We start from the raw sequence: 13,569 nt of genomic DNA, 5'->3' as shown, positions 1-13,569 counted from the left end.
TGTGGCAAAGGTCTAAAAGAAAGTGCATAGCGATAACTATAGGCAGCATTTGGGGTGATAATCACTAGCCCTCTTTAGGTTTCAGAGTAGCAGCCGTGTTAGTCTGTCTTCACAAAAAGAGCAGGAGTACTTGTGGCACCTTAGAGACTAACCCATTTATTTGAGCATAAGCTTTCGTGGGCTACAGCTCACTTCATCGGATGCACTCATTTCCCTAATTCGTTTCCAGAAACGATAGTGTATCATACATTTCACCTAACAAAAACCCCTCAATTTCTTTTGTCTTACTAAATTCTAAGAGGTAAAAACAGCAGAACTGATGACTCTCCAGAAAAATCCCCTTCAATGGTGTTTTAGCAATACCCTTTTGGATTGTAACTCATCTTTGCACAAAACAAATTCCTGGCAGCTCCAGGGAGAGTAGAATTACATGATGGGAGTATCTAAAGCTTATTTCAGTAACGTCCCCAATTCATCTTAAAGTGCGTTCACTCCCCCCACAAAGTGCAAGCGGCAAGGCTCTTTCTTACACACACAGTCATAGGCATGTGCAGAACAGGGAAATTGGAATTTGTCATTCCCAAGAGCTTGGCTGAAAACAGGCTCAATTTCTGGAACCAAATGAAGTTCTTTGGTTACAAACCCAAAAAGCTCATGATCACTTTAGTGTCAGAACAACCCACAGTATGCTGCACATCTTAATATCTGCCACTGCTGGTATGCCTGGATTTTAATTTTTCTCATCATGGCGGCTCAGTCAAAAATGGCTCTTGAAAAGTTTGCATAAGCTAAAGAAATGACCCGTTGGAAGTCAATTTTTTTAAGTCCTGAGGTTTCAGGTTCCTGAAGAAGACCAAGATCTGTTTTTGCCTGGGCATTGCTCATTGTGAAGGCTGTTACTGCTAGTGCATTAAGAGTATGATGAACCACTGGGGCAGTTGTGCTTAATGAGAATGCTTCACTTCTTATTCATGCCTGTAGCTGGTGCATGAAGAAAGTGTAGAGAAATTTCCCTTTCTGATGCTAGTTTGCTTGTATTTATTTTCTCCTGCACTCATCCCACTTCTGCCTATTTTACTTTTTGTCTCTGTGGACAAAGGTTTGTACATCAACGGTCGATGTATGGTTACTATTTTCAAGTACCGATATATTATTTAGAAATCTAATGAAATTACACTCACTGTGACGCAAACGCTAAAAACAAGCCCCTCCTCCAACAACGCTATATACTTGGAAAAACATTGGACAGGTTAGGGCCTGAGATGCGCACAATGCCACAGATATATTTTTAAAAGGACTCTTTTGCATGAGAATGTGTTAAAATCTCACCTGCTCTATTTTTCTCTAATTTTTCTCCAGTGTGTTGCTGTGATGTGATGTACACACTATATTTGGCAGTTTTGTTTTTATGTCTGTCTGCCAGTGTGTTCTCTGTGTCTTATGTCGAAGTACGCACGTGATGTTGTAATGCAATTGAATGGTCTCCCCGTTACCGTTATTTTTATTCTTGTTTTGTTTTGTTCAAAAACCCAGTGTGCAATGTTGCAGACTTGACCATTGCAATTCGTTCTATTGGAAACGAAATCTCGGCGCACTCTAGTTGTTGTGGCAGTGAAAAAAAAAAGTTTTGTTGAGGTTTATGATATATCGGTATACGATAAATGCCCCTCTATCTTAAAACTCATTTGCTTGATGTAGCTCGTAGCTTGGAGAAGTAAAGATTTTTGCACTTGTCTCTTTCTACTTGGTGCTTTGTTGCTCACCCTCTTTTTTGCATAGGCTTAAATCAAGTGATGCTTACAAAAAAGCCTGGGGCAATAATCAAGATGGGGTTGTAGCCAGTCAGCCTGCACGTGTTGTGGATGAGCGGGAGCAGATGGCCATCAGCGGTGGCTTTATCCGCAGGTGAGCCTTGTTATCCAGTTTTCTCTCTATTTTCCCTGGTGCTGATATATTTAGATTTCTTCCAGATGGTCAGATATCCTGTATTCTTCATTAATTCGCTCTGTGGCACTGGGGAGGTTACTTAAGCCAACATTTTCTACTGATTAGTTGGTGTTCACATCTACCTGATGTGTGATTTTCAGAGGTGCTGAACACCAGCTGCTCCTGTTGACTTCAGCTGGACTTGTGGCTGCTCGGCTGATCTGAAAATCAGGACCTACGTATCCACACTGAGTGGCCTCTTGAAACAGTGGCCATTAAATCTCTCTCCTTCAGTTTCCCCAGCTGTAAAATGGGATGAATGATAATAATTACTTGACCAAGGAGTTGCTAGTACTCAGGCACTGACCCTCGGTGGAATTCTGTGCCCGCATGGTCCCCATTGACTTTGACGGGCTTCTGCCTGGGCACAACATTATGCAAAAAAAAGGGGGGGAAGGGGTCTAAGTAATTAATGATTGCAAAGTACTTTGAAGATGAAAAGTGTCCTATAAATGCCAATTTATTATTACTGTTCCAAGATACCTAGTGGTTATCATTGAGCATCAGCACTGGAATACACCACCCAATTTAAACCCCCTTATTTTCTATCAAAGGGTATGTCTACACCCAACCTCCCAGCCTGGGTGGACAGGCTTGGGCTAGCAGCGCTCACACTAGTGCTGCAAGAATGGCTGTGTAGACAGCACTGTGAAGTGGTGGCTTGGGCCAGAGTCCGGAGCATGGGCTCTGATGTCCGTGCCCCTCCCTAGGCTCCAGAGCCCACAGTGAAACACCTGCACAGCTAGCTTTAGGGTGGGACCGGGGGCCGCACCAGCCCCAGTCTGTCAGCCTGTGGTGGAAGGCTCACCCTGCATGCGATGGAGATGTTTCCTAAATGAATAGCTGTGCAGGCTCCCACTCAACAAGGCCCTCAAGCGAGTGCATAACTTAAAGCACATGGGTGGTGCCGTTGTCTTCTGTGGAACTACCCAAAGCTTCAAGTTATGTGCATCCTGAGGCTCCTTGCTGAACCGGGGCCAAGGTGCAGTATCCAGGATGCTGTGGTGCATTAACTGCAGGTAAATATTGCCATGTAGTGGCCACCTCTGGGTATGTGGTGCTGAAATGAAATCCACTGGTACCAGGAAAGTGTGCTGACTTGGCTTCCCACCTGCTAACCTTCTCTTTTAGCTAAGGAGACAGCGGTAAGTAAATATTGATTACAGTGTCTATAAAACTGATATGTAGGTGTCAATGCTATCAGTCAAGTTCATAATGCCAGCTGCTCCACAGAATGGCCTACCAGTATGCAAAGCTTTGCTCTATGAAGACTGAGGTAACTGGATTAATAGGTAAATATTCTTCTGTTAACTACTAACCACTCACTTTTTGGATGCTGTGATGAAGGGAGATGTGTGTACTGTGATGGGACTGGAGGATGTGGGACAGGTGGAATCTCCATCCTTATTGGTTTTTAAGGCCCGGCTTGACAAAGCCTTGGCTGGGATGATTTAGTTGGGGTTGGTCCTGCTTTGAGCAGGGGGGTTGGACTAGATGACCTCCTGAGGTCCCTTCCAACCCTGATATTCTATGATTCTATGATGCTGACCACAGTGGGATCCAGCTGCCATTTAAGTACACCGAGACTGCCATGTACCTTTTCACCCCTAGAGGGCAGCCCCTCCAGGTCAGGTATGTGGCGCAGTGGTGGAATATCACAGGGGAAGCTTACGCTGCTGTTCTATTTGTTCTGCGGATAAACAGAAGACATCTGCCTTCAGGGTTATCCATCTGCCACCTTTTGTAAGAAACACAGGAGATGGTGAAAAGCAGTGACTTTCCAAGCGGGCCAAGCTTTTTCCAGTGTTTGAATCACCGACCAGTAACTCCCTGCATAACTGGCCAACTATTAGAGCTGATGCATAATTCAAGACTTAACGGCTTTTAAGTTCTTTTGCAGGGTCTGCTCGCCACCAGCTAGAATTTTCTCTTTAAACTGCAAACTCCAGATGGGATTAATGGGGGCAACAGGGAATTTATACTGAAGCAGATGAATCCAAGAGAAATTGATGCCCTTGTTTTTTTTTTAATTACTTAAAAATTCATCATTTAAGCCAAAAGTTTCAGACATGAGACTGTTCCTCCGTCGTGTTTTGATTAGTCTCAAATCTGCCAGATCAGCACTTTATTCATGAGTTAGGCATAGGTAACTCAAAGCAGGTAGATGGGATCTCCTTGCTCAGCAGCCCACAGGTAGCTCCCAAATATCCTGTTCACTCATAGGCAAAACCTCAAGTTCAAGAGTAGCAATGCTCAGAAGAACCACCACTAAAGATAACACTGCTGGTAGTGACAGCCCAGACTTAATCTGTCAGTACTTCCGGCAGTGGCAGGATGAGCATGGTTGATGGTGAATGGCCCAGAGGAAGGTTGAATAGCTCCAAAGTGAAGGGAGATGTAGGGATGGGTAGTACCTGGCAGGGTTGAATGAACAAGGGCCGCTGGATAGCTGCATATGTACCCAGACTGGCTGAGTCCATCTCCACTCAAAAGAATTGTGTGTTCCCTCACAGGGTAACAAATGATGACCGAGAAGGCGAAATGGACGAAAACCTTGAGCAAGTCAGCGGCATCATTGGAAATCTCCGTCACATGGCCCTGGATATGGGTAATGAGATTGACACACAGAACCGCCAAATTGACAGGATCATGGAGAAGGTGAGGGCTGATTTGCCTCTTGGACTAACAACTTTTCCATACTAATCCTAACAAGTCACTTTGCCCAGCAGGCAGTGCCAGATGGAATGCCCCCAGCCCTCTCTGCAAGCCTTCGCCTGCAGCATCCTGCCAATTCCCCACCTCCAACCCACAAAGACCCTTATAGATTCATAGATATTAAGGTCAGAAGGGACCATTATGATCATCTAGTCTGACCTCCTGCACAATGCAGGCCACAGAATTTCACCTACCACTCCTGCGATAAACCTCTCACCTATGTCTGAGCTATTGAAGTTCTCAAATCATGGTTTAAAGACTTCAAGGTGCAGAGAATCCTCCAGCAAGTGACCCGTGCCCCATGCTACAGAGGAAGGTGAAAATTCCCCAGGGCCTCTTCCAATCTGCCCTGGAGGAAAATTCCTTCCCGATCCCATTTATGGCAATCAGCTGAACCCTGAGCATATGGGCAAGATTCACCAGCCAGAAACCCAGGAAAGAATTCTTTGTAGTAACTCAGATCCCACCCCATCTAACATCCCATCACAGGCCACTGGGCCTATTTACCATGAATATTTAAAGATTAGTTAATTGCCAAAATCATGTTATCCCATCATACCATCTCCTCCATAAACTTATCAAGTTTAATCTTGAAGCCAGATAGGTCTTTTGCCCCCACTGTTTCCCTTGGAAGGCTGTTCCAGAACTTCACTCCTCTGATGGTTAGAAACCTTCGTCTAAGTTACTCTGCAGAGACCATTTTTTTGGCTCTGGGAAGAGGGAGCTGGGCCTGGGAGCTGGCAGATCTCTGCCAGATTTCCCCCCTCCCTCGCCCCCCCCCAAAAAATCCTTAGGACCAAGCAGGGCATGGTGCTGAAGGGTCTCCAGTAACTTGTGCTGCTGGCCCTTCTGTGCTATGGCAGCAGCAGCTGGGACACAGCATTGCTCAATATGGCTCCTGCAGGAGCTTGGGGATTGGAGGAGGAGGGTGCATTGCAATGCAAAAGTCCTCAGAGATCTGCAGATTTGGCTGGGGGGAGGGCGGGGGGGGGGGCAGTGAAGGCTGAACCCTCTGGCACTTCCAGGGTAGGGGAGATTAAATTCCCCCCCCCCTTCCAATGGAAGAATTAGAAGGAAACTCCATGAAAGACCTAGAATCCCCATCTTCCTTCATGGGAATAACTCCCATAAAGGAGACTGGGGCCTCATCTTAGCATGGTGATGGCACCCATACATCTCATCCGAACCTGAGATTGTTAATTCTTTGAGGCAGGGACTGTCTTTTCATGGTACACAGTGCCTGGCACACAAGGGCCCCTGCTCCCTGATTGGGGCTTCTGGGTGCTACGACAATACAAATAATAAATATTCCATTTGAAATCACTATTAAAACCCTGCTTGCTAAAAAGTCAGGGCCACCATTCCAACACCAGACCTGTATTGCAGATCTTTGGAATTTGGGTCTCTTTTTACATTCAAAGAGCTGACAGCAACTTCCATGCTTAACTAAGAATCCATTAGCAGCCCCATATCTGAAGAGCCACACAGTTCCTACCTTTGTATTGGCAGATCTCCCGAAAGGAACTGAAAGGAAAATAAGGGGGCAGAACCGCGGCGGTATAAATTGCTGTGGCTGTGTTGACTTCAATGGAGATTTACACTAGCTGAGGATCTGGCCCAAGGAGTTAATGCTGACCTACGCCAGAATAACTTGCACTATTGAGCCTCCTCATATGGGGGGCCAATAGGCTACATGTACTTTTCCACTGACTAAATCAGAGAGCCCAATGCAAAACGTACGCACACTCAGGCATAGGTGCTAGAACTAGGGGTGCTCCCGCACCCCTTGGCTTGAAGTGGTTTCCATTAAATACAGGGTTGACAGTTTGGTTCAATGGCTCTCAGCACCCCCACGATGCAAACTGTTCCTGCACCCTGACACTCGGGGACATGTAGCACTTTGTGACGTTCCTTGTCAGATTGCAAGCCCATGAAGCAATGAATGAAGGGCCTCGTGGTTTGATGACAGCAGCTGTTAGACATCAGGGTGAGTCAGGGCACATTTTCTTCAGACCAGCAATCTAAACTTTATAAAGAAAAGGAGCTGGGACACACTGAGAAAGGCATGACCATTCTCACGGCACCACCTGTAAAACATCACACTTCTGGAGTGAGGAAACCTGATATGGGGCGTTATGAGATTGCTAATATTCAGCTCAATGTTGAATGAAAGTTGCCTATCTGTGATAGGAGAAGGGATCGCAGTATTGCACGGCATGGGTCATATCTGTCTCGGAAATGGGAGGCGTAGCACACAAGTGCTTTTTTAGATGAAGTGCAGAAGCACATGCTAGCCGCCAACAGTAGCATGACACAGCCTTACCAGTAGGTGATTTAACACAGATGAAATACTGGTGTGTGGCATTTGTGCCTATGGGACGTAACGATGCACTGAATACTAGCTAGGAATATCCCGTTGCTGGGCTGGATCCAGTTCTTGCTTAAAAAACATCTTGACTGATGTTGAAAACATAGACTAGGCACTTCGTGTAGGTAAAGCCCTGTGGGCCAGATCTTTAGCTGGTATAAATGGATGTAGTTCAGGTGTTATTTCACCTACACAGATTTATACCAGCTGAAGAATGGCCCTCTATGCAAACCTCTTACATAGCTAGGTACACAACACTGTACAGAGTTTAAGAAGCTATGTTGTAGTCTAACACAGATGTTTAAATCTAGCCAGAGGTAGAGCACTGACTTGGCAGGATTCTTGGCTTCTCAGCATTTGTCTGAAAACGCTGACTTGTGTGCTTCTGAATAGTGGATCTGCACACTATGCTCACAGAGCAAGCTTCATATTTTTGAAACGGTAAAATGAGGCAGTGTTCACTGTGCACCAAGCTCTGTGTAAATTCCCTACATCCTTCCTTAAACAGTATTGTCACTAGAGGCCATTTCCCATCCATAGTGTGTTCCTTCATTCTAACCAAACACCTGCAACACAGCAAAATATGCCACCACCCAGCTCACCAGGGTACATGCATCACACAAATGTATCATGTTAACCCCCTACTCCAGATCAAGAGGAAAATAACGGATCCTTATATTGACCAAGTCCTTGGCTCATGAAAACAACCAAGGAACAGTACCGATATCATTCCCTCTAACCCTACTGACATTACTTCAAGCTATGAGATTTAAGGCCAGCAAAGCTGGATCAGGTCAACTCCAAGGGAAAACCCGGGTGCTCCTAGTAGTGGTGATGGTAATTCAGTAGGGAGGACTCTTCCCCATGAGTCAGTAATGGACTAATGGTCTGTCCTAGTGATATGGGCACTGTGTTGCTGAAGGTGCTGTCATTCAGAGGAGATAGGAAACTGCAGTCTGAATCACTTGGAGTAATTAAAAATCCCTCTGCTGCCACTCTCTGTAAAAACAGAGGTTCACAGCAATGCCAGCTCTGGGTGCTTATATGGCACTGAACTTAAGATGGATCTATGAACAACCTGGAGCTACCTCAGAGGACTGAGCTCTTGACTGACCTATCCAGTTACAGAGAGTGGTAAAGAAAAGCCTTTGTTCTTTCCCTCTCTTAAGTCAGAAATCCAGATATAAAAACTCAGGAACAACCTGGAGATTTGACACATTCTCCAGAGGACTTTGTGTGACAATGAGCCATAAATATGGGGCAGGGTTTTCAAAAGTGCTCTGCTTTGGCCTACCTCTGGTCCCATTGAGGTCAACTGTAAGACTCCCACTGAGTTCAATGGCCACCCATGGCCTTTACCATTTTCAAGTAGACTGTCATGCCTTCATCTTCAACGAAATATAACCTTGCCCCAGCATTGTTCCTGTTACTTAATGGAAAACTGTTCATGGTCTTCCAGCATTCTAACAGAGGCACCATTTGTCATGAACAAACACAGATATCCAGAGATACCTGGGGCCAAATCCGCATCCAGTACAAAAGCTCCAGTGAAATGAAAGGACCTATGCAGATTTACACTTGCGGAGGGGCTGGCCCACAGATAAAACAAAGTAGCGCTGCATTCATTACTGTACTAAAAATATCTTTCTTCGTAGCCTTTCAAATCAATTATGGGACACAAGGCAGCAAACGCTAAAGAAAAGATGATCAGCCTATCCATTTGGCCACTTTTAAAAAGAACTGGAAAGGCCCATGTCTGGGCAAGTCATTGTGCCGCTCTGTGCCTAAGTTTCCCCACCTGTAAAAAGGGGATAACCGTACTTACCTCTCAAATTCAGTGAAACGTATTTTATATGCCACAGAAAATTGGAGACAGCAGTAGATGCTAACAAACAAAGACAAACCACAGAAATACTAATGCATTTTCCAAAAAGATAGGTACCGTATTCTCCATTAAAACCTTCACAATTGCCTGAGTAAGGCATTAATGTTATTGAGTATTCATGGCATTCTCTAACCTATAACATATAAGGAATACAACTGTGTTATTATCAGCTTACAAAGGCTAAAAATTTTAATGGTGACGAGTCTAATATTAATGGCTCAACTTTATCAAGGGTGCAGAAACAAAAACAATACCTAGCTCTGATATAATGCTTTACAGAAGAGGTAAAATAACACTACCTCACTCTTATTCAGTGCCTTTTCATCTAGCTCGCTGGATTAGCTGTAGCCCCATTTTGCAGCTCTGAAAACTGAGCACAGAGAAAGGGAGTGACTTGCCCAAGGACAGCCAGCCAGCTAGTGGATAGTAGACCCATTGCTCTATCCTCTGCCCAGGAGAATCATAACGGGGGGAGGGTGGTTTGTTCAGGCGAGGTAAAAGTTCTCTTCTCCAGAGTGTTTGTACCTGGGAATGAGCTAGAAAAAGGCTCCAGGAAGACCCACTATTTCAGACTGCATCACCAATTTTTCCACCAGGTTTTGTTCTATACAGAAATCTTTATAAACCCAGGTCCCACTTCTCCGGCCACACAAATGACGGACAAAACTCCCATTGACGCCCATGAGCGCAAGACCAGACCTTGAAATGACAGAAACGTGTCCCCGTACTGCTACCAGGATAGTCATCATGAAAAGCAACACTGAGACAATACCGAGCTAATAAAATGAAATGGACAATTGCTCATTTGAAATGAATGCTAACAGAGCAGTAATGCCATTCTCACCCTTCCCAGGGGGTTGCCAGCCTTCCAGGATTGACCTGGAGGCTCCAGGGATTAAAGATTAACCTTGATTTAAAGATTATGTCACGCAGGGAAACCTGCAGGAATACACACAGCCCCAGCTGGCAGCCCTGCTTCCCATACCTAAATACATTGGTCTATCAACACTGAAGAACATTTGGGACTAGATCCTCAGCTGGTGTCAGTCGGCGTAGCAACATCCACTTGGATATAGCTGCGCCGGTCAACTTCAGTTGAGATAATGCCCCTTTGTCTCCAAAGCTGACATCGGGTAGCTACTACAACCCACAGATCCAATTAAAAAACGTGTCTGTGCCAAAAAAAGGGGAGTTGTTTAATTTTCAAAATTACTGGGCTAGATCCATCCCTGGATGACAATGACATTATATGAAGGATGAATTTAACCCACTGTATTCAATAAGATCCAGTCTGATTATTTCCAATGATATTTACATTTCTCAAAAGGAATTGCAATCCTGTTCTTATAATGATATTCCAGTGAGCTCCAAGATGGTGAAACCTGTATTCCTGGAATCTTTCCTTCCACATAGACCCCTCTACAAAGTGTTGCGGGGAGTATGCTGAGCGTCTCTTTTACAGCCAGTGTCCAAGGGGGCTCCAGAAATCTTTTCTTTTTGCTTCTTTTTGTGGACCTAATCCTGCCTGACAGTCCCATTGATTTCAATGGGATTTTGAGATGCGACCACATGTGAGAAATATAGGATTGGGAGCATTGTAAGTCCTTGTATATATCTGACCCCAGAGCATATGGTGGAACTGATGGGCCAGATCCTTGGTCTCTCTCAATTCCCATTTATGCTGTTATCTGCTGGTGAAAATTAGAGTAGCCTCGAGGCAGCCGTAATTTGCACCTGTGCCAGTGGATCTTGTCGGAAGGGTGGAAGCGTGGCCTGATGCGTCCTATTCCCTTCCCACCACAAGTGCAGCAAGTTCTGCTCTGGCCTGAGGATTCAGTCTGATGTATTTTCAAAAGAAACCTGCCTCTTCTCAGTGGCTTATATGAGAGGACAATCTAGCTTTCTGACCCGATGGATTCTCCACTGCTTTGCCAATGCAACAAAAACAAAAGTCTTGTTAGGCAGCCTGGACAAGGTTTAGATCATTGTGCAGCCAGGACAGAGCCCAGATCCGTGGCATCCCACATGCTTATATAATAGCAAAGATGAACGAAGCCTGAGGTCAGGGAAACCAGCACATCTGTTACAATTATTGATGGATGAATTTCAAACTGGGTCAGATTCCTAGCATTCACTTTAATGGTGCTACGTCAGTTCACACCCGCCAGGGATGTGGCCAAGCATTTGGAAGCTCAGACAAAAACCTGAAATGTGAGATGCTCACCCGGACTTTACCTAAACCTCTTGGGCTTGCAAATTCGGGTGGGAATTCCATGCCAACAGGTGATTTCTATTAGTCGCAGAATCACACAGTTTAAGGTCAAAAGGGACCCAATCTACAATCTACTCTGTCTTCCTGCTGGGCCCCAAAAAACTCAACAGCCAATTCCATGGTATTTCTGAGCTTCCCCTTCCTGAGTTGGCCAGGATCAGGAAGCAGAGAGGTAGGTAGCAGAGAGGGCCCCGATAGGTGAAATACTCTACTACATATTTAGCAAAGCAGATGTTCTCTCTCTGCTGTTTAATCAGTTGTTTCTTTCCTTCCTTTCCCCTAGGCTGACTCCAACAAAACCAGGATTGATGAAGCCAACCAACGTGCAACAAAGATGCTGGGCAGTGGTTAAATGCCACGTAGTGCTTTTCCCTCTTAGCACTGTCCCAGGCGGCAGTCTCTTCATGCTTTTCTCATGGTATTTACCTACTAGGTTTGCACACATGCACATATCAGCCCCCATTGTCAATGTTGTCCTGTGTAGTCTGTCAGCTTTCCAAAAATGATACTTGTAATTATTTTTTTCTAGAGACCTTTCTTTCCAAAGGTTGTACATAGTGCTGATTTGATGGCTCTAGCTCACTTTGAAGTTTGGGGGGGGGGATTGTTTGGTTGGGTTTTTTTGTTTGTTTGTTTGTTTCAATTCTCTCTCTCTCTCTTTTGGGTTGCTTTCTTTTCGTTTTCTTTTATGATGTTTGCTGAATGACAACAATGTTGGAATGCTAACTGTGCTGTTAACCCTTAAATATACAGTATTGTTCTTGTAAAACTGTGACATTCCACAGAGCTACTGCCATACTCCTGTCTTTGGGTATCACTTAAACTTACTGTCTTCTGTTCTCCATTGCTGTCATCTGTTGTTATAATTTCATGATAAGACAATGTGGAATTATGTAACTATAACAAGCATTGCACTAAAAAGTGATGTGATTTATGCATTTATGCATGAGAAATAACTAGACCTCTAGACTCCTACTTAAACAAGACTTTTCCCATGGCAGTAGCACACCAACAAATGACAACAAAAGCATGCTCGGTATTGGGACTGTGTTATACCAGCAAGTATGCAGTCGTGCCACTTTTTTCTTGTTGATATATATACAGTTTTTAACCATGATCGTTTTTTTTTAATTATGGAAAAAAAGATGGCTTGGGCACTCACCATTTCATCATTGCCAGTAAAATTGAACCTTTGGCTGAAAATATGTCAAAGGCAAAAAGAAATAGGTGTAATATATTGGGTTTGTCTGTTGCTTTTGAAGACTTATCTTTTGGAGGAAACGACTACCATAGGAATCGATGCAAAGAGATGTAATTTTTATAAGGCTCTATCTTACTACTCGCTCTCCTCGTGTGGTTTGTTATCAGTACAGTTCTCTGTTGCTTACCTAGGGCTATGCACACCAAATCGCTGAGATGTTTAGTAGCTGACTTAATGAAAAATAATAATAAAAAATAACCTACACGAATGAAATCTTAGATAAACTGTGAGATAAATATCATTGCCGCATGTAATATGAAAATTCTTTCTGTCTCCTGTCAGTTTGTGACGTGATTGAAATTTTGTAGCTAGTTTAAAAATTATTAAAAATTATAGACCTCGGAATCTAGGCTTCCATTATCCATTTGTCGGCCTGTGTGTCAGTGATATCTTGTTATTTTCCACCCACGTGCGAAAAGGGAGCCAGGGATGCAGTCCAAGGGCTCTTTGCAAATCAGTGGTATGTAAGGGCTGGAAACAAAAGATTTCCATTTGGGATGCTAATTAAAGTGACAGGGAACTATTCCGAACAAAAGCGGTTCACACCGAGCAAACTGTGATGTGATTATTGTTTTAAATTACCTCGTTTTGGGGAGCTAGCTGAATACTGAGATGAAAATTTCTCCCTGTTCTGGGGTAGAAAATAGAATACATGGGTCAGATCCCCAGCTGGTATAAACCGGTGTAGCTTCACTGAAGTCAATGGAATGTTATTGATTGATACCAGCTGAGGGTCAGGCCTCATGTTATTAATATGGCTGTATTCATAGAACCCTAGTAACTGTAACATTTGTATAGCCTGGTAGGAATGCCTTTAACAAAGGACTAAATATAGCTAAATATTTACTGACAATGAATATGGTTAAAAATAGGTTTGGCATATTTTTTCCAGGTATTTTTCTTACGGGGAGTCCAATTATTGTTAGCTCTACATGAGTGAACAATTCATTCACATGCCTAAATGGATCTCTGTCAAAACATATAAGAAAGCAAATGCCAGGCTGTGTGTGTTCTTGCAGTTGTTTATTTTTAGTATCTGTTGTTATTCCGTTTGTGCAAATAATTTCCCCCCACTTTCTGTC

At 44.0% G+C, this 13,569-nt stretch overlaps 1 protein-coding gene across 2 annotated transcripts in view; it reads left to right on the top strand.

Moving 5' to 3' along the window:
* Positions 1 to 12,817, top strand: part of SNAP25 (synaptosome associated protein 25) — a 92,534-nt gene extending 79,717 nt beyond the window's left edge. The window contains exons 6-8 of one of the 2 annotated variants that reach the window (XM_084624670.1): positions 1,780 to 1,905; positions 4,500 to 4,644; positions 11,510 to 12,817. In XM_084624670.1, coding sequence (XP_084480796.1) covers positions 1,780 to 1,905; positions 4,500 to 4,644; positions 11,510 to 11,578 — 340 coding nt within the window. In that variant the 3' untranslated portion in view covers positions 11,579 to 12,817. The remainder of the gene's footprint in view (positions 1 to 1,779; positions 1,906 to 4,499; positions 4,645 to 11,509) is intronic. The other variant, XM_084624669.1, reaches the window with a different exon arrangement.
* The last annotated feature ends 752 nt before the right edge of the window (positions 12,818 to 13,569 follow it).

The sequence above is a fragment of the Lepidochelys olivacea genome (genome assembly GCF_965140295.1).
Source record: "Lepidochelys olivacea isolate rLepOli2 genome assembly, chromosome: 3".
In the NCBI taxonomy this organism is placed as follows: domain Eukaryota; kingdom Metazoa; phylum Chordata; order Testudines; family Cheloniidae; genus Lepidochelys; species Lepidochelys olivacea.
The sequence above is the reverse complement of the archived record's forward strand: the minus strand, read 5'-3'. Positions and strand labels throughout refer to the sequence as shown.